General features: G+C 34.2%; 1 protein-coding gene and 2 pseudogenes across 9 annotated transcripts in view; all 3 read right to left on the bottom strand.

Moving 5' to 3' along the window:
* RABGEF1 (RAB guanine nucleotide exchange factor 1) overlaps window positions 1-20,407 on the bottom strand; it is an 83,253-nt gene that overhangs the window by 13,870 nt on the left and 48,976 nt on the right. For 7 of the 9 annotated variants that reach the window (XM_023534614.1, XM_011366978.2, XM_011366983.2 and 4 more), the window contains 2 exons: window positions 18,082-18,248; window positions 7,058-7,227 (listed from right to left, as the gene is read on the bottom strand). In XM_023534614.1, coding sequence (XP_023390382.1) covers window positions 7,058-7,227; window positions 18,082-18,248 — 337 coding nt within the window. The remainder of the gene's footprint in view (window positions 1-7,057; window positions 7,228-18,081; window positions 18,249-20,407) is intronic. The other 2 variants (XM_011366979.2, XM_011366984.2) reach the window with 1 other exon arrangement.
* Window positions 7-7,049, bottom strand: LOC111744133 (annotated as a pseudogene).
* Window positions 17,008-17,127, bottom strand: LOC111744159 (annotated as a pseudogene).

A 20,407-nucleotide genomic window follows, 5' to 3' on the forward strand; every position in this document is an offset into this window, starting at 1 on the left:
AAAAGTGGCATTAATAGTTTCTAAGTATGAACAACTTTATAACTTTAAGCATCTATTTACAAATTTTATTTGGTTTTACTGATTTTATAGGTGTAATACATATATTTATTCTCCACTTTCTTCCAAAGAATATTTGAAGTCTACATAAAAGAAAAACACAGTTCATCTCAACAAACTATAAGGTGATTTAAAGAAAAAAAAAAAAAAAACAACCATGGAAACAGAAAGTAAAGCCAGGAATGACAACACAAAAATGGATTCTTTGAAGATAGAAAACTTACTCAATAGTCAGCCCATAAATCTTCCTCTAACTAAACTTTCTAGCAATCATCACTAAAATGAAAATAGTCACGTAATTGAGACTCCAAAATATAAAGCAAACTAATTCTTTGGTAAAATTCTGACACCAAAGTCAGAAATTTCTCCCAAGGATCCTCATAAAGATGTCACTGTACAAGGGCACTAATATGACCCAAGACAAATTCTACAGGACTGTTTCTCATAGGCTGCCTCTGCACAGGCCAATGACAACATATGCCAAGGGCTGACAAAGCCCTGGTAAAATATGCAGACCCTGGCCCTCTGGTTTAATTCAGAAGGGATGTCCTAGTGTTGGGGCAGTAACCAAACCTTGCCTTACCTGCCTTTACAATGTCTCTTCCTCTGATTCTTTCCTGGTTTGGGCCCACTTTACCCCTCACCTGTTTAGTGGCTCCCTCTGCCTTTGATCTCTCTCATTTTTCAATCTATCTTTTACACAACACAGTCCAGTTGATCACATTAGATTATAATCTAGTCACACTGTGCATCAAACTTCCAAGTTATCCATCAGATGGATGCTGAAGAGTACACTCAGCCCAAACACTACATTATCCTTCCCACTTCCCTGCCAGGTTACCTATTGTTCTGAGAATCTGCATTTAATTTTCCCACATCTCTGATACTGTGAAATTATTCTTTGTCCAGATTACCTTTACTCCTCTCTAATCCTCAAACCGTTATTCAAGGAAGTCCCATAGTTATCACCCTTTAGGCTCAGTTCATACCTTCTCTCCTCTAAGAAGTCTCTCATTCCCTTAAAATAACCTTGTAGGTCTCACAGCATTTACAGCACTCTGTGACCACCTTGACTACAGCTCTTGTTACTGTTTTATTTACGTAAGAGCCATTTGGTTGAATTAGAATTGATCCTTTTTCTAGTAAGAACTAGGTACTACCCTTAGTAAATTTTATATATTTTGTAATGTTAAGCTTGTACTTATATTCACCTCAATTTCCCAGTTTTTTCCACTTTATCTGACTTTAATTTTTCATTGCACAGATGTTTAAAAAGTTAATGCTACTGGACAGTTTACCTGTTTATTAAGAATAATTCTTCAACAATTCCCCCTCTACAGGTAAAATAAATATCCTAAGCTATTTCCAAGTTTTTTCATGTTTAGCTCTTTTATATGGCTGGAATGTAAGGTACCCAGTATGAAACATAAGACCTTAAGTAATCTGTACACAAGCTTCCCTGTCTTTTTTAGTAGCAATTAGTAAAAAACGACCCTGTTTTCCTTTGTTTTCCAGTTGTCATATAATTTGTATGTGAGAAACTGAAGCTATTTCTGGAATCCTGGTTTATATACTTTATGTTTTTTAACATCAAAATCACATATAGTTGTGATTACTTTTATTTTAGAATATATTTTGAAATCTGATAAATTTAGAAACCTCCTCTCCCTTCCCCCAAAGATTGTATTTTAAGTGTTCATATTGACCTGCAAAGTATTCATAAACTTTTTATTTTCCTCAGCTAGCTCCTAGATACAACCCTTAGTCTTTTAATTCTTTGAACAAACCTCTTTTTATACTAGATTAAGTTATTAATATTTAATCTTATTTATTGCTATTGTCTTTTAAATTGCTATTTTTAAAGAATGTGCTAGGCTTTTTATCATTGGCATGTCATGTTGTAACTGAATTTTGTGGACTTTATCTCGTCATGTTGCTAAATTTATACCTCTGCTTTCTCTTGGATTTTCCTGATAAGATTATTTTTCCTGAGTTTCCTGAAACTTCTATTTCTATCCATTCTAAAAACACTTATTACGTGATTAGAACTGCCAGACACTGTACCAGGCAATAATATAAAAAGATTAATAAAATGCTCAGAGAGCATTCAGCTTAAATAGGAAGACTGAATGCAAATAATCATATTCTATGATAGGACCAAGTCATGGGGCATATGGCAAATCTCTCACTTCTTTTTCTTATTCCAACTATCTTCAAATATCATCTCTAAATAGGTATGGTGGTAGCAGCAGTAAGTATTCTTGTTTCATACTAATACTTGTGTAAGATGGTAATGATGAGATGTTTCTAGTGATGGTCATGAGATAGGTTGTCTCCTTCATGCTCTGTGGTATGAACCAACTAGATCCATCACTAATCTATAAGAAAAATCCTAATCCTACTTAGCATACTCCTGCTGGTGCCTCTATGGAGAAGGAGGGTGGGTCTCTACCAGAACATGCTGTCAAATATGTGGCTTTCCTTTTGGTATTGTCAATTCCTAATGAGACTCCAAACTTTTGTTTCCTATCCAGCCCTAATCTATAAATCAACTAAAGATATTATATTGTAAATTCTCTAAGTTTCACCTTTCTACAAAATTAGATCACCAGACAAGTTTAGGTCCACTGAAAACATTTCTTCAGAGAATTAGTTTTAATATTATGCCTGGACTTTCATGAGTAGAGTCATAGCAGCAGCTATATGAAGAACATGTCCATAAGAACATGTTTATAAATTCTAAATATCATCAATCATTCCCTTGTTCTTTCACTCTTATTTTAAATCATTTTATAAATCTCAAATCCTTCTAATAAGCAAACTGGATTTAAATAACAAAAGATAGACTACCATTATGGAGTTTATGAGATAAAATTTATTTTACTATTAAACCTATGAATTTTATTTTTTATACGGGGACTCAACATTTTAATTTCTTTTATGATGCTATAATTTTACTTACACTTCCTGCAATGGACTATCTATTCATCTACTTAGGGAGCTTAGACATGGTTACCATTCATTTGCACAAATCTTAACACTTAGAATAAACTACGTTCATTTTTATGATTATCACTAGTATTCACTTTTAGCTAGAAACACTGTCCTTTTAAAGGTATAACTGGCCTATTTTATTGGTACCAATGGATCATTTATTCCTCCCACAGCTCCACACAATCACTGTAATTTTATAATTCAGAAAATTCCTTTTTATATTTCTATTTCTATGTAGATTTACTTCATTATAATGTTTATTTTATAATGTAAAATAACTCCCCTACCACTCTGTCCTTTTATCTTGCTTTATATTCCTTCTAGGACTTACCACTGTTATATTATAAATTGGTTTATTATCTATTTCCTCTACTAACATATCAGCTCGACTAACATGTCACCACCATATTCTCAGTCCCTATAACAGAACCAGGCATAGGGATAGTGCTCAATATTAGTTGAATGAAAGGAGGAATGAATGTGCCCATTTATTATTGTTCTGCCTTATAATACTGTGAAAATATTGGGAGACAATTCTACATAGATCTTTTATATTTCCATACATTTTGTGAGGAGAGGCACTACCTTTGTTCTGTACTCTTTTGAAAGATAGTTATATAACAAACGGCCTTGAAACACAGAGATTGGGCCTCCCTCAAGAGAAAAAAAGGGAAAATTGTTTACTGGCCAGTACAATGTTTCCGTCTGGGGCAAGGTCGTGATGCTCTAGAGGTTCAATAGTGTCCCGTTGCCCTCTTCTGTAAGTATGTGAAGCTATTAAGCATGCAGTCCTGAAATCAATGGAATAGGCTTCCGAATTAAAGTTCATTGATGCAATTGTACGATTATGTGTTTAGATGCTAGTTACTTGGGCTTTCAAACAATGTTTGGGAAAAAGTCAAAAGTATTCATAGGTGAAAAAAGTGAACCAGACTTTCAAGAGTTATAGCAGCTAGTTAAAATACAAAACAAAACAAAAAACACAACTCTTCAAGAGGCAGTTAAATTTCTTTCACCCTGCTCACCAGGGTAGGTCTTGGGGCGTGCCCATGCAGCTTGTACCCTACTTTGTTAACTAGCATCACTGTGCCCAACTCTTTCCTATCAACCAGCATGTGGAACAAGGCCTCATGCCTGCAAGGGTCAAATGTGGCTCAGTCTGGACTGTAACTGGTTCAACTTGAGTAGGCCCTGCTTCATGAACACTTTCTGAATATAGACTTCAGTCATCATGGGGCCCTCTTAAAGGTTCTTCAGATGAATATCATCTTTAATTTCTTCTTTTGAAACACATTGTGTTGGCCTTCTCCAAAATGTCTGCGACATCTAACGAGTCCTTGCAGAGACCCTAAATACCATGTAATCTGCCACCTCCACCATTTTTGGCTTTTCTGCAACAAATTCTCGGTATCTCTCAAAGCTCGCTTATATTTTTCCATAGTCTCTTTCAGCTATTCTTCTAACCTGACATTCTCTTCCATAAACACCTTCTCTGTAGAGGGAGTATCTCTCTTCTGTTCCATTTTGACCTACGTCCTCTTCACTCTGGTCATTATTATTTTGTTTTGTAGCTGTGCACAATAGAAGAGGGCCTTAGAGACAATGCCAAAGCTGGGAGGCTGTGTCTCATCAGCCTCACCATGGAGCCACCATGGCTGTCCCTCAATAATGTTTTAAGTTTTCTCCCACACATCACTGTATTCTGTGACAAAGTCTTGACTACTTTTATTTATTCATAACGTTTAACATAGTTATCGACTTACTCTTTTATCTACTTTTGTTTCTTATGATATATAGATTCCATCAGCTCAGATGTTTTCTCATTGTCATGTTACCTTACTTCTCATCCTTGCCGCTCCTAACTTTAAAATTGGGACCTGGGTTACTTCCCCCACTAATTTTCTTAGCATAACTAAAGTCTGTTTTGTTGATTAAAGTTTCTTTGTTTTAGATACGTACTTCTGCTCTCCTAACAATAATTATATAGCAGGGCAAACTACTCCTTGTATACACATATGGTTTAGAATACTGAAGTCATTTTAAGGTATAGAATGATTTCTTTTTATTTGGGGGAAAAGAAGATAAATGAAGATACAGCCATGTTTTAAACTATAATATTTTTTCCTCTTTAGTCAGGTTTAGAGAAAGTTTTTCAAGAGAATTAATATCAGAAAAAATTTAAGTTTCCATAATATAATCAATACCAGATTTATATACACTGAGAAAAGAACAGCGAAGGCAGTAAAAGGTCTTACGTTGTGCTTGCTCGTTTCCTTAAAAAGGAAAAAGCATATCTGAACGACTGCTAATAAAGGAATCTTGTTTTAAAAACTGCATTGAGAAACCCAGAAAATTTGTTTATTAAAGTGCTTTAATGCAATATCCAATAAATTAAAGGGTCAGTATTTTGAGAAGTAGAGGGTGACACAGGATACACTTTTTAAAATAGGGCAGGCTATAGTTTCAGAATAGGAGAAAATGCATCTGAGGGATTTATTAACACTTAGCAAGGGCAGGACTTAAACAGTTGGGCAGCACTAGTTTCTCTAGGTGTCTTATTTACTTTGATTTAACTACATCCTGTGTGTTTTGAAAATATTTACGTATAAATAAATTTGTGGAAAAAAATTCTTTACAAAGCCAGAGTACTGATTAAGTTAGAAAAAGATAGTGTTCTAGTTATGATAGGGAAGGTTTACTTCTACATAATGCTTTAAAATTATCCTGGGCACATAAGGCTCTGTCCAAATGACAAAAGAAATTTATACATCCTTCATTTCCTTGGTGACCATATACGTCTCTGGATCCGTGGCCACTCAGACCTAGTTAAAGCTTGGTTCTTACAGTGAGATTCTTATAGTTCTTTTGTAATGATAAGATTAAAAAACTAAACCTTGCAAATTCTTCTTAGCTTCTTCTTCATGCACACCTCCAACTCCCTGGCCATTTTTTCACTGAAATTTAAATTCTTGCTATGGTGACTTCTGAAAACAGGAAAGTAGATGATAACAACTGTATGTTCAACATGAATGGATTTTGCATTGATGAAGTAGATGCCTGTCTTATTTGCAACAGAAAAACAACTTAAAGGATATAAAAAGGGACTATAAGACAATATAAATTTTAATATTAAGGATCTAATAAGATTAACCAAAAAGAAAAAAGGGAAAAATAAACCAGCTTTAGAAGAGTTTATATGATATCTGTTGAACAGTAAAGCATTACAATGCAATACTGCAGTGTTGCACGAATTATATAGGTGCTAAAAAATTTAACCAAAATTTCTCTTTTGGGATAAGAAAAATTTTAAGTCTTAGTGCAGATATAGTGCTTCCTGCTAAAGATGAGTCCTTTTATAGGTAGTCTTATAAATTTTTGTAACTGAAATTACGAGTTAAAGACACACATGTGGAAGACACTAGTTTTAGTTGTCCTTGGCAGAATCTAGCTGTGTAATTTCGGACAAGTCACTTATCCTCTTTGGCTATTTCCCCATCTATAAAATAAGAAGGCTAAAACTAAGAAAATTGCTAAGGTCCCTTTCAATATCTATATTCTACATAATGTTTTAAGGTAGAGAAGCTTTCCCTTCTCTACCTTAGCAAGGAGAGGAAAATTAAAAATCAAAATACAAAACAAAACAAAAACAAAAATATGCTAAAATGATTGCTACTAGTCTAACAACTGTTACTTAAGAGTTCAAGGTCTACTATGGCAGTTTATAATATTTACAAGGTGATAAGTTAGGAAGGCTTATTACTAAAATATGCAATAAAGTGTCTTGGATGTCATATTTTTCATGCAAAGATGATCCAATACCACTGAGCTGTAGTAGAAAAGTACTAGTCTGAGAATCAGGTTTTAACTTGGTACAGTGACATTTCTTGCATAACTTAACATCTCTGGGTCTTGATTTTCTCAGGTGTAAATGACAGCTGCATTAGATTATCTCTAAGACCTTTCCTAAAACCACAACTCTGTTTCTAAGTAGTTATTCTCAACCTACCCTTTTGTAATGCATTGCTTCCAAAAACAGCTTGGTCTGCTTATAGATTTCTTGGCCTGTCTTGTGGAAGGTCTTGAGAAATTCTATGAATTCTTTAGATACTCTATCCGTTTCAATGCTGGTTTGCCGGTTTATGGAAGGACTGGGAGCTTTTGCTTCCTGAATTTCTGCTGGGCAAATAAAAAATAAGTTTCATTACACAGAAGATCCATGCACGAAATTACTTTAAGTTTCTAATTTAAGATTATTTAAATTATGCTTTATCAAAGTTAATCTTGAATTATTTTATGTTTAAATATTTGAACAACTTTCCTTAAAGTAAGCTAAATCTACTTTATGAGTAGGAATACAAGTAGATAAAATTACATGATCTAAAAGTATCCCTATTCAAATAAAAAGTTGCTCTATTCATATTTTCTTAGCCAAAATATATCATGCTTTGATCTATATATTTGATCATTAATACTGAAATGGCACTACTATCTTGAACAACTTTTTCAAAGATTTGTATGAATTTACAAAACTAATCAACAAGTAAAATAACAATCAGTAGAAACACAAAAATATTAGATGACTTATAAAATGTTAGAACTTTCCAAATCCATTTACTTGTCAAAAAGGCAAACAAAGGCTAATTTGTTTATGTGGAGTCTAACAAGTAATTATTTATCCACTATTCAGTTTTCAAGCCATACTGTTCAAAGTGAAGAATACATTCAAAGTAGCATAGTGATTATGATAGAGCATACAGCAAAGAGGCAAGACGAGCAAATAAAATACTGTCTAATCAGTTGGCCACTCAACTCTTTTCCCTCTTCAATAAATACACTTAAAGGGAAATGGGACCTTTATAGAACAGAGATAACAGAGCTGTAATAGAGTGAGCACTCTCAGAAACCATGAACTAATGCTTGGTCTCATCACATTCTAAGCCTACCGATTTTGAATTGTGCTCTCTAATTCAGTACCTGAAAGGAATTAGATACCTCGTACACCCACGATTCCCTTCCCTTTTAACACAAAAAGGATAATTAAGAAGAAAAAGTATCTTTTGAAGGTATTAAAATCAGCCTATTACATATTTTCTGAGAAATTTCTTATAATCTTATTTTTTAAACTTTAGTACTTGAGACACATTTTAACAATGAAGCGGAAATAATGTTTTAAGATAATAAAGGCATTATTCCTATTAGAGTGCCTGATTTATTCAAGAGAGGCAAACACATGGAGATAACCTAAAAGAATATACCATTAGATGTGGCAATCTAAAGACTCCACATCTTCCTACATAACTGGTTGCTAAACTAATGTGTTATATAATTGTTTGACTTTATGTTCAAATTAAAGCAAAACACTTACCCCCCTACTAAATTGTACTATCAAGTTGTTAGGAGAACAAAATTGCGCTTTATAGTTATCTTTCCAAATCACGTATTTACCTAGCTTTTAAATTATCGGGTGCTTCTTAACTATGATTCAAAATGTAGAAGTCCTCAAAGAATTCAATCACATTAAAAGAAGAAATAAAGGAATGAAAAAAAAGCACACAAAAAATACTATATGTATGGCTAAAAACACTATCAGTTAAAAGTCAGACAACAAACTGGAAAAAAATGTCTGTATATTACATCACAAAAGACTACAGAGAAGAAAAAAATCCAATAGTTCAATATGAAAATGAGTAAAGAATATAAAGAGAACATAGAAAAGATACAGATGGATCTTAAACACAGGAAAATGCCCAATCTCACTCATGTTAAAAAATATGCAAATTTATACTACTATGAGATGTCATTTAAAAAATCAATAAGTAGACACAAATCTGAAGTTTGATGTTGATGAGGATATGAGGGGGAAGGCACTCAGAATATGCATGTGGGAATATAAAATGATTTAATTGCAATGGAGTGCAATTTGGCAATTATCATCAAAATTAAAAATACATTTATCCTATGACCAAACAATTCCATTTCTCAGAAATTTTCTACTGATACAATTGCACACGTGCAAAAGGAAACATGTACAAGGCTACTCATTTCAGTGCAAAAGACTAAAACATCACAAAATGAAGACTAAGGTACTAAATAAATTACGGTTTAATTCACAAAATGGAATATTGTATGGTTTTAAAATTGTTAACCCAATAAACTTAATAAAATAAATTAAAAAAATAAAAAATAAAGAAAAAACAAGAAAAAAATTAAAAAGCATGTTTTTCATGTACTGATAAGGAAAGAGTTCTTAAATGTATTGCTAAGTTAAAAAAGTACGGTATGTGTAGTATGCTTTTACATAAAATATGAGAACTGGGATAAGAATATATGTATTTATAAAAGCACAGAAAGATACACAAAAAACTTATGACAAACGCTGTCTAAATGTGGGGTAAGGGTGGTGGTAGTTGGAAACTAGATGAGTGAGGGACTGAGTTACGTATACCGTTTGTTTTTGAGCCATTTGGATGTACTATTCATTGTTTTTAAGCAAAAAAATAAATTGGGCACAATTCAGCTCAAAACATAAACTGGCAGCATCTTTTCTGAAACATTTTTATCAATATGGAAAACTAAAAATAGCATTTTACTTATTGTATGACTGGAAAAAGTTCTTTAATGCTTGGAATTTAATCCTTCACTCAGTCTAATAATTCCACTCCTAGTCATGATGGAATGAATAACAGGGATTGGGTTTACTCTACTCCTTTAATCAGACAAAATATAAAAAATAATGATTTTCAGACACTAGACAACAGGTAGATGAGAAAGTAACCCTAGAGAGAAGGTGACTATCATGGTAAGTCCTAAAAGTGCCCCAGGTCACTGCAGGGATAGTTTTTAGGCCATGCACAGGGAGAGGCAACTCAAACAGGACTAATTTGCTGAAATGGGGAAATTGTGTAGAGTGCAGGAAGGCCAAAGTTATTAGAATTGGCCTGGCAAAATACAGAGAGGATGGTGCTGCACTGAAAAGACGCCAGATAATTGCAAAAGGGTTCCCCTGAGTCTCTGAGTACTGCACAAGTATGCAACGAAACTACCCAAGACTGGGTAAAGGAGTAGGCAGGACAAGAGCCACAGCACACATGGCTGAGAAAAATTCATTTTCCCAATAGCCAGGAATAAAGAGCAACAGCAATGGCAAATATGTGGGCAAATATAAAAGACATTTTTTCATTTAAAAATTTCTTTAAAAGATAATTGTTGGAGGCTAAAGTAATAATTATGGATTGTGGGATCTATATGTAAAAGTAAAATGTAGGACAACAAAGGATGGGAGGAAGAAATGTAAGAATACTGTTGGTAAGGTTCTTATATGTAAAGTGGTATATTATTATTTAAAAGTAGAGTAGTTAAATATTTATTTTGTAAACCTCAGAACAACCCCAAAAGGAAAGGAGAGGAGGAGGGAAGGAGGAAGGGAAGAAGAAGGAAAGAAGCTAATAAACCATAGTAGAGATAAAGATATAATCATAAAAGATAATCTATCAAAAAGAAGTCAGGAAAAGAGGAGAAAAAGAACTAAATCCAGATGAGATAAATAGAAAACAAAGAGCAAAATGGTAAATTTAAGCACCATCTTATCAAAAATCTCATTAACTATAAGTAGTCTAAACAGTCCAATTAAAAGTCAGACTGTCAGATTAGATAAAAACAAGATCCCTCTATATGCTGTCTAGGTGAAATCCACTTTAAAGACAGAGATATGTTAAAAACTAAAGAAATGAAAAGGATATACCAGTCAAACAATCAAAAAGAACTGAAGTAGCCTTATGAATATCAAAGTAAATTTTAGAACATGGAGCATTACCAAGGATAAAGAGGGAGCATTTCACAATGAAAAAAAGGTTAATTCTTCAAGAAGGCATAGCAATCCTAAATGTGTATGTACCTAATAACACAGCTTCAAAACACAGGAAGCAAAAATGGCTAGAATTAAAAGAGATAAAAAAAAAAATCCATAATTTAATTTGGTAATTTCAACACTCCTCTTGATAACTGATATTAGAGGTGATAAGAAATATCCATAAGGACAGAATATTTGAACAATGCTATCAACCAACTTGATCTGACATTTATAGAACACTCCACCCAATAAAAACAAAATATACACTCGATCTGACAATAAGAGTTTACATATAGTGAATATTCATTATGTGCTAGGTACTTTTCTAATGTTTTTTGTATAATCCTCACAACTCTGTGAGTTAGTACCTTAATGATATTTACAAATGAGGAAGGTGAAGGTTAAAGATGTTAAATAATTTGCATAATGTTGCAGTTATTTAAGTGGTAAAGACTGAAATGTGAACCCAGGTCTATGTGCCTTTACTCCAAAGCCCTAGCTCTTTACTAGGCTTTTAAGTGCCTCCTCTCGCCAAAGAGAAGACTGAAGGCTCTTTAAAGGAATACCAATCTCTGAGATTTTGGAGGTCTGTAAGCCAATCAAGGGTATCAAAACTAACGGTCCTTTTATTGCTTTATTTGTGCATACTCCCCCATATACTTCCCAGCAAATACTTTTCTCCAAAGACTGATAATTTGGATTTTTTAAAATCCTATTTCAAATTGTAAATGAAAATAAAATGTAAGTGAAGATACTATGATACTATAATGGTGGATATATGTCACACGTTTGTCCAAATCTACAGAACGTACAACACTGAGAGGACCTTAATATAGATGATGGACTTTGGATGCTAATAATGTGTCAATGTAGGTTAATCAATTCTAACAAATATACCACTCTTCTATGGTGGGAGATGTTGATAATGGAGGAGGTTGTACATATGTGGAGGCAGGGGCCATATGGGAAATCTCTGAAACTTCTGCTCAATTTCACTGTGAACCTAAAACTGCCCTTAAAAAAAAAAAAAAAGTAAATCAAGATTAATACTATTCACTCATTATGAATTAGTACAAATTACTAAAATCAACACTTGATTATTTCTTTCTGACCTTCCAAAAATCAAACCCTTAATAAGAGAATAGAAGTTTGGATTAGAGAGTGGAAAGTGAGATAAAATTCATATATGTAGGAAAAGAATGATGTAGTTTTGAACAGCCAATGAGTGTTCTCAGAGGAGAACAATTTCACATATATTCTGGTAACTGCTTGCTCTTCAACTTAAAATCTTGTTTTTAATATGGAAACAAAGCTTGTATTTCAAGTACAGCCAGTCTGCTATGATTATCTCGCTTTACATTCCCTGATCTAAACATTCAGCTTAAAAAGATTTTCCCCAGCAGGACAATGTATGCTTTTGAATTATAATAAGAACATTTACTGCTATCATCCAATGAGAATTTTCTACATGGCAATGAGAATTTATTACATGTTCTCATTAATCTTTAAAAATGTTGTTAGATTCCTGAAGCCATATAAGTAATAAATGTTTTCCATTTTAAGCCATGAATACACTGAGGTTAGAGAGGTTATATCACTTATGTGTCTCTTAAGTTACACAGTCAGTGAGAGGAAAAGCTGAGATTTGATGCCAGATCTGTTTGATTCTCAAGTCCAAGTTCTTTGCAATCATACCGTGATGTCCCCCCTATTATTATAGCATCTATTTAATTCCTATTTAAATCAATCCATGAGTGTCCAATTGAGTACCTACTCAGTAAGGCTATATGCAAAGCAGATCACATGTTAAATTAAATTAAATCTTTAATATAAAAAACAAACCTGTAAAGGCAAAATCACTAAATTTACTTGAATAGTTGTTAAAGAGTAAAGACAACCTGAAAATGTCAATATGAAAAAAAGAACATGATCATGTAACAAAGATAATTAATATTACTTCTAGTACTAAAAAGATGTTATCTCAACGATAAAAAATTACTAAAAGCTCACACATATCCAAACAAAAAATGGCAGCTTAGTAGAATACTATAGTTCTGACTTTTTCAGTTTTTCTTACTATAGTTATATAATATGGATAAAAGGCAAATAATCTGTAGTACAATAAAAAATATATATTTGGTCTTTGCCCCTAGCTTCCTGCAACAAAGCTCCCAAAACCCTTGGAATTTCCAGAGTGATAAGGGTGAGAGGAGCATCTTTTTTTTTTTTTTATTTATTCATAACAAGTCTCTTTCTTCTATATCTGAGTTTGTACTAATGAGGTGACTCTTGCTAGGCCCCTAGTAGTTTTAGGGCTATCTAGATAAGGGCTAGTCACCAGAGGAACCAATCAAATGGGAACTTTCAGTCCTGTCCCACCCCTGACCCAACTTTGGGATGGGGAGAGGAAATTGGGATCTCTAATCACCAAAAGCCAATGATTTAATCAATCATACCCACAAAATGAAGGCTCAATAAAAACACCTAAACGACAGGTTTAGGGGAGCTTCCATGTTGGTCAACACATCGAGGTGCTGGGAGCATGGCATGCCCAAAGAGGGCATGAAAGCTCGGCATCCCCTCCCCTACTTTGCCTTATGCATCTCTTCCATTCGGCTGTTCCTGAGTTGTATTCTTTATGATAAACAAGTAGAGTAAATAAAGTGTTTTCTTGAGTTCTGCGAGTCATTCTAACAAATTATCAAACCTGAGAAGATTGTGGGAATTCCCGATTTATAGCTAGTTGGTCTGAAGTATGAGTGTCCCCAATCCTGGGGGTTTCAACTGGTGTCTGAAACGGGGAAAGTCTTGTGAGACTGAGCTCTTAACCCGTGGGGGTCTGTGCTGACTCTCTATAGAATTATTGGTCACCCAGTGGTACTGGAGAATAAAAAACACTACATATTTGGTGTCAAGGAAAACTTCTCGTGCCCTTATCAATAAAAATCAGAAACTGATCATGTTCCAAGTATATTGCATTCGATAACATTATAAAAGATTTTACAAAATAAATAATCTTTGGAGTAAATGAGAAAAGTCAACCAAACTGCCTGTACTTGCAAAATAATTGTAAAAACAGGCACAGTTATAAAATTGGTTCCAAAGTCAACTTGGGAAACTTCACCTCGGTTTCCTGTAAGCACCAACTAGGCCTTCAGGATTAAGTAGCTATTCATTAGTGATCTTTCAAACAATGTAATTAACACCATGCTTCTATTTAATTAATATCTGAAATTCTGGTTTTGGGATAGCACTGAATGCTAGAGGGTTATAGTTTTATTTTTTAAAACTTAGTTTGAAATAACTTCAAATTTACAGAAAAGCTGCAATATTGCTACAAAGAATTCCTTTATAGCCTTTACCCAGATTCATAAAATGTTAAGGTTTTGCTACATAACTGTATTATTTCTTGTAAATATTTTCAGAGTAGATTGTATATATCATGCTCTTTACTCCTTAATATGAGTATTTCCTAATAACTAGGACATTCTTTTACATACAATAGTACAGCTATTTTTTAAGTGTGTGGCTTTTTTTTTCCTTACATAGGATTCAACTGAGGGTCACGCATGCATTTAGTGGTCATGTATACTTAGTCTTCTTCAATCTGGAAACATTCCTCAGCCTTCGTTTTTCATGACATTCATAATTTTGAAGAATATAGGCCAGTTACTTTATTGAATGCCCCTCCATTTGGGTTTCGCTGTCGTTTTCTCATGATTGAATTCAGGTTATAAATTTCAGTTTAGATATTATATACTTCATGTTGTGCTCTTTTCAAAGTATCATACGTGGATGCATATAATGTCCATCTTCTCCCAGAGTTATACAGTTACTATTTCTCTATTTGTTATTAATAAATAAATTATGGGAGTTAATCGGAGACCATGTTCATAACCTGTTCTTCAGGAAACTGTCCCTTCTCACCCCAGATTTAGCACCCATTGATGAAACCTGCCTGAATCAATTCTTACGATGATTGCAAAATGATGATTTTCTATATCCATCATCCCTTCTATATTGATTAATTATTCAACATTCTTTGGTAAAGAAGACTTTTCTCTTCTCTTTTATTTAATTATTTATGTTATTAGTAAGATGGACTAATGGATTATTATTGTATTCAATCGGTTATATTGTTCTTATTTATTCTGATACTCCAATTTGGCCAGTGGGAACCCATTCTAGCTAGCTTTGATGTATCTCCAGCATTTTAGGGGGACTCTCTTTCCCTGCTCCAGCATGGAATCAGTCATTTCTCCAACGAACTTAGTTCACTTTAGTGAAGAACAGTGTTAGAACCGAAGGCCTGGCTGGAAGATTAGTATTTTAATTCTAGGAGCACAGGCTTTTGAATAATTTGTAAAATGTCCACAAGATTTTACTCAGGGTGACAACATCGATTTGAGCTCCTTTTTAAAAAGGCATTTTTTAATGTTTGAGCAAGTGTTTTAACTTGGCCAATCCACTATGATTTACTCTATAAATTATGGCTCACTCAACTTTACTTTGGAGATTAGAAAACTGTAAATAAACTCTCTTCAGTTTTTAGTCAGGTTATTCCATTTATCTTCTCTGAAGGGGCATCCAACTCTTGTTAAAATAGTCTTCGAATCCCTTAGAAGGTTATTTGGGTTCTATTTATCACCAAGCTGCCTTAGCTTAAGAGCTTTCCTTTGTGCCACCAATGTAGCAAGTAAAATATAAAGAGCAAAGGCATCATGTATTAATGAAGTAAAATAAAGAACACAGAATACAAAAGGTCTATTTTAGTCTAGACTCAATAAGTTAAAACTGCATTTAGTATGGGCTAACTTTATCCACATGCAAAGGCAAAAAATATCAGTTTGAAATGCAAAGTTCATCCGGCAAAAGTTAAAGAAAGATCCAACAGCGCACACTGATTTTCTTCAGTACTTTCAGGCCTTTATCTCCATATGCTTTCTAGAGACAAAAAACAAACAAGCAAACAAACAAAAAACCTAAAAACCAAGAGCTAAAACATAAGAACTATTACATATATAAGTTTTAAAATAAAAATAACTTGGGACTTGCTTCTTTTAAAGTACAAATCTTCTTTCTATAATATGATGCACATTGTCAGAGCTCTTAGGACCTTTTTCTAAAACTGCCAAGGGTGGTCAGTGAATATGCATAACTTTATGAACTTAGTAATAGAAACCTCATCATAGAGATATAGACATAGAAACACACAGGCATGTACTTGAGGTCAAGGGTTATAGTAGAAAAAAACTGAAACAGAAGTTAGGAGACCTGAATTCTAATACATCAACTCATTACACGGCCTTGGGTAAGTAAACCAGTTAACTTTTATGGGCTTTCATACTGTCATCTGTAAAATGAGGCAGGTAGAGCCGATGGTTTTATAATTTCTTTACTATTTCATCTGTTGTCATATAACATTTCACCACCTATCATAAATTCATAAGATGAGACTTTCTCAAAGCAAGAAAAAGAATTTAAGATAAATGAATGGCTTTCATCAATACCCTTGAGCTCCTTATTAGCAGAGATTATTCTCTCAGAAAAACAACATATTTTTAAACAGCTAACACTTATTAGAGACACAATGTGTGTCAGGTACTGTGCTAAACTCTTCACACACAACAACTCATTTAACCTTCAAGACATGCCTATGGTTAGTATTACTGTTCCTCAGAACAGACAGGGCTTTAAAGAAATTAACTTGCTCCCAGTCATAGACCTAATAAACCACAAAGCAGAGACTCAAACCAGGGTGACTCCAAAGCTTATATTCTTAACTACTCTATATATTACCTCCTAATAATTAAACCATGAGCCAAATACACTCTTAATTTAATCTCTAGCAGGTATTGATTATTCCCCCTCTTGTTGCAGAAGAGAAAACTGCTATAAGTAACAGCCAACCAAGAAACAACTCCAAATTAATCATGTGAACAAAAAGACTTTTTAAAAGTTTGCAGTTATTAAGAGAAATACTGTTGGTTATAAACAACCTTCCTTTTTTTTTTGGCGCGGCAACCCTTAGTTGACCTCAAAGATTGCAAGGATCTTGTCAGTTTACAATCCCTTATTTTTTAATTTTTTAATTTTTTAATTTTTTACACCTAGAGCACTTGGTCTTCCTAGGTGGTCTCCCATTCAAGTACTAACCAGGCCCGACCCTGCTTAGCTTCCGAGATCAGACGGGATCGGGCTTGTTCAGGGTAGCATGGCTGATAGACAATAACCTTCCCTTTTAATAAAACAAAACAACAAAAGTCATTAAATCCGAAAGACCAGCAAAAATCTTAAAGTGTGAAGTTATCATTCCCCTGCCTTTGTGCAAACCTAAAAAAACTCAAGACAACTACCCAGGTTGTGGAGCTATGGGTGAGACAGGGGCCTCAAGAAAACAGCTCCTGTTCCCAGCCTCCCTCACCATTCCAAATTCACTGCATAACTCATTACTAACATAAAGGTTCAGAGATTAAGCCCTAACAAGACATTCTTTCATGCTTCCTGCTAGGCCATTTCAACTAGCTTGTCTGCTCACCGGTAGAACAATTGTGACTTTGGTGATAATCCTTTTGCTGATTACACAGCATTTTAAGAAATAGGATGAATAAGGTCAAGTATATACAAATCTATGCGCTATAAAATATATACTTTGGTTTACTGCTACTCCTCTAAAAGCCCAAACTAAGCCTTTTCCTATATGTTCACTCAACATGTTCCCTATATGTTCATACATATTTCCTCAAGACACAAGTTGTCTCTCAAATAAGGTCTCAGAAAACTTCTGTATTAGATGACTGCAAGCCTAGAAACAGCCATTTCTGATAAGGTATGGATAGTGAGGATACTACACAAAGGAGAATAAACCAGAAACCAAAAATGAAAAGCACAAAAATAAAACATCCCAAAAGATAGCCTTTTAGATGGGAATGAATTTTATAAAGAAAACTATATTTCAATTCCCTTTATTGCTCCTATAAACAAGCTTCTCTAAAACACAATGTCTTCCAACCAGAGATTTTTGGTTTCATATATATCATCCGACCCTTAAACCTAATTTCAGTCTCAAATCTAATAGTCTATGAAAGTTTACAGAAATGAAAAAACTGAGCCCACATGCATTGTGGACCTACTCTGTACCTCATTTGGGCACAAAAGGAAAAAAGAAATCACAGAATCACCCTTCTTTGATCCGACTCTGGATGAAGCGCTGAAGAATTTCTTCACTGTGGTCACTTTGCGGGTTTTCTCATTGGTTTTCTTTTCTTCAAACTTGGAAAATGTGAGGGACTGGGCCCCCTGGCTGCTCTGACTGCTAGCAAAGGCCTCTTCCTCCTCCCGTTGTAGTCTGTAATTCAAGAGAGGATTAAGAATGATCCAGATATCCTCCAAGTTCTCCTTGTATCTAAAAGTTAGTACTCAACGAATTGAGGATCTAAAATATTTAGAACTAGAGGCTAAATATAGCAAATAGGTCTGAGCTCTCTAATGTGTAAGTATCCTGCATGCTACTACAGACTTTAAAAGGGACTTTCTCCATAGATCGTGTTCATTTCCCTAACAAGCTCGTGGTCAAAAAGGAGAAAGAGATACGTAAATAATTACAGTATAATGTGACAGTTCCTATAGTGGAGAGTAAAACCCAAGGGGTATGAGAACACAGGAAAAAAAACTAAATCTGGAGGAATCCAAGAAGGTTTCACAATGGTGAAAATTGGTCTGTCTTAAAGAATGAATAGGATTCTGCCAAGTGAAAGGGCATTCCAGGAAGAAGGAATTACAAATGTGACGGCATGTGGTTCTTGTTATGATCCAAGTTCAATGTAGTCAGAACACTGATGGTGTGATAGACTATGATGCTGGATGTAGAGGCAGGCACTACATGGTAAGAAATCTTGACTGCCAACTTCACTATCATCTTGGATTTCATCGTGAGGTAGAGAACCAAAAAAAGACTATAAATCCAATAAATTACCATTATCAGATCTGTGCTTTAGGAAGATAATACAGGTATCTGCATGACAACTTGAGGGGCAGAGAGACTAGAGATAGGGACAATAATTAAGAATATATTACAAAGATTTAAATAAGAGAAAATAAGGAGCTGGAAAATAGGAGAGGGTAAAATTCAAAAGCCTTCCGAAGCTACAATAATTAGAAGGTGCTCAATTATTTGTAGACAGTGTGGGAGGTAAAGGACTCAAATGTTTTTTAGCCAAGTGAATAAACAATGATGTTATTGATACAGAAAGAGGGTTAGAAAAAAAGTTGGAAATGGGGATTAGAGTAAATAAAAGCAATAAATTTTTGCCTTGGATCTGCTGAATTTCAGGTATTTCTAATAAATCTTAAAGGTTACAGAAAATGGTTCTCACTGTGATTCCCCAGACAGCAGCATCAGCATCACCTGGGAACTTGTTAGAACTGCAAATTGTCAGGCTTCACTCCCAACCTAATGAAGTCAGAGACTCTAAGGGTGAGGTCTAGTAATCACTGTTTTTACAAGATTTCTAGGTGATTCTCATGCCTGCTCAAATATGAGAAATTTAAGAAACTTCAAGCAGGGTCACAATTGGAAGGAGTAAGAAAAAATAACAAAGTCACAAGGAGAGGTGGTAGTCTGAGGATGGAATAGGGACACATCTTTCTCTGAGGCAAAACAGAAGTTAATATAAAGATATTTGTACATTTTAATGTGGAGAGGGGAGAAAGCCAAGGAAATTCATGCCTAGCAGCCTCTACTTTCTTTATGAAATAAGATCAGCTACTGAGAAAATTAGGAGTGCAGTGGGAAATCGGAGGAAATAGTTCATGTTCTATGTCTGTATTTTCTCTTTCATTGACCATGGAGTCACCGAAAGCTGTGAGTGTACTTTATAATTCTGAGTTCGCCACAGATGCTGGCAGACTAGTCACTCAACAAATTGTGGCTAATTAGATATTTAAAAAAACTAGCAAAAGCTCTCAGAGTTCAGTCTGACTCTCTTTTATCAAGAAGTTTTAGTTTCCGGGATGCTTTGGCAAAAGATTAACATTATTCGTGGCATTTTACTAGTTCCTATGCTCACCAGGTATTCTACCTTTTAATTTTTATCCTAATCGTATTTCTAGATAATACGAACTTATCAAATACTTTTGACCTACAAACTCCATTTTATAAAAATTAAATTTTCATAATGTAAGCGCTATATATCATATCAATAGAATTCTACTATTATGTGTTTATGACTGTGCCAGATGCCATGCTGGATATATCAAAAAATGAAGAAAACAATGCTTGACAAGAACCATGTCCCAAGTCCTGTGCTAGCTAGGTACATCATATATATTTCCACATTTAACCTCTATGTGAAGTATGTTTATCTCTATTCTTCTAACCCAAGAAACTTATTATCTATATTAGAGTCTAAGATTAACACACCCCAACACAACATAATTAAAAGTTAAGACAAAGAGGAAATAAGAAATCACTGAAAGCTATCCATTAAATGTTGTCTGAGAAGAGCA

The sequence above is a fragment of the Pteropus vampyrus genome, unplaced genomic scaffold (assembly GCF_000151845.1).
Source record: "Pteropus vampyrus isolate Shadow unplaced genomic scaffold, Pvam_2.0 Scaffold128, whole genome shotgun sequence".
In the NCBI taxonomy this organism is placed as follows: Eukaryota; Metazoa; Chordata; class Mammalia; order Chiroptera; family Pteropodidae; genus Pteropus; species Pteropus vampyrus.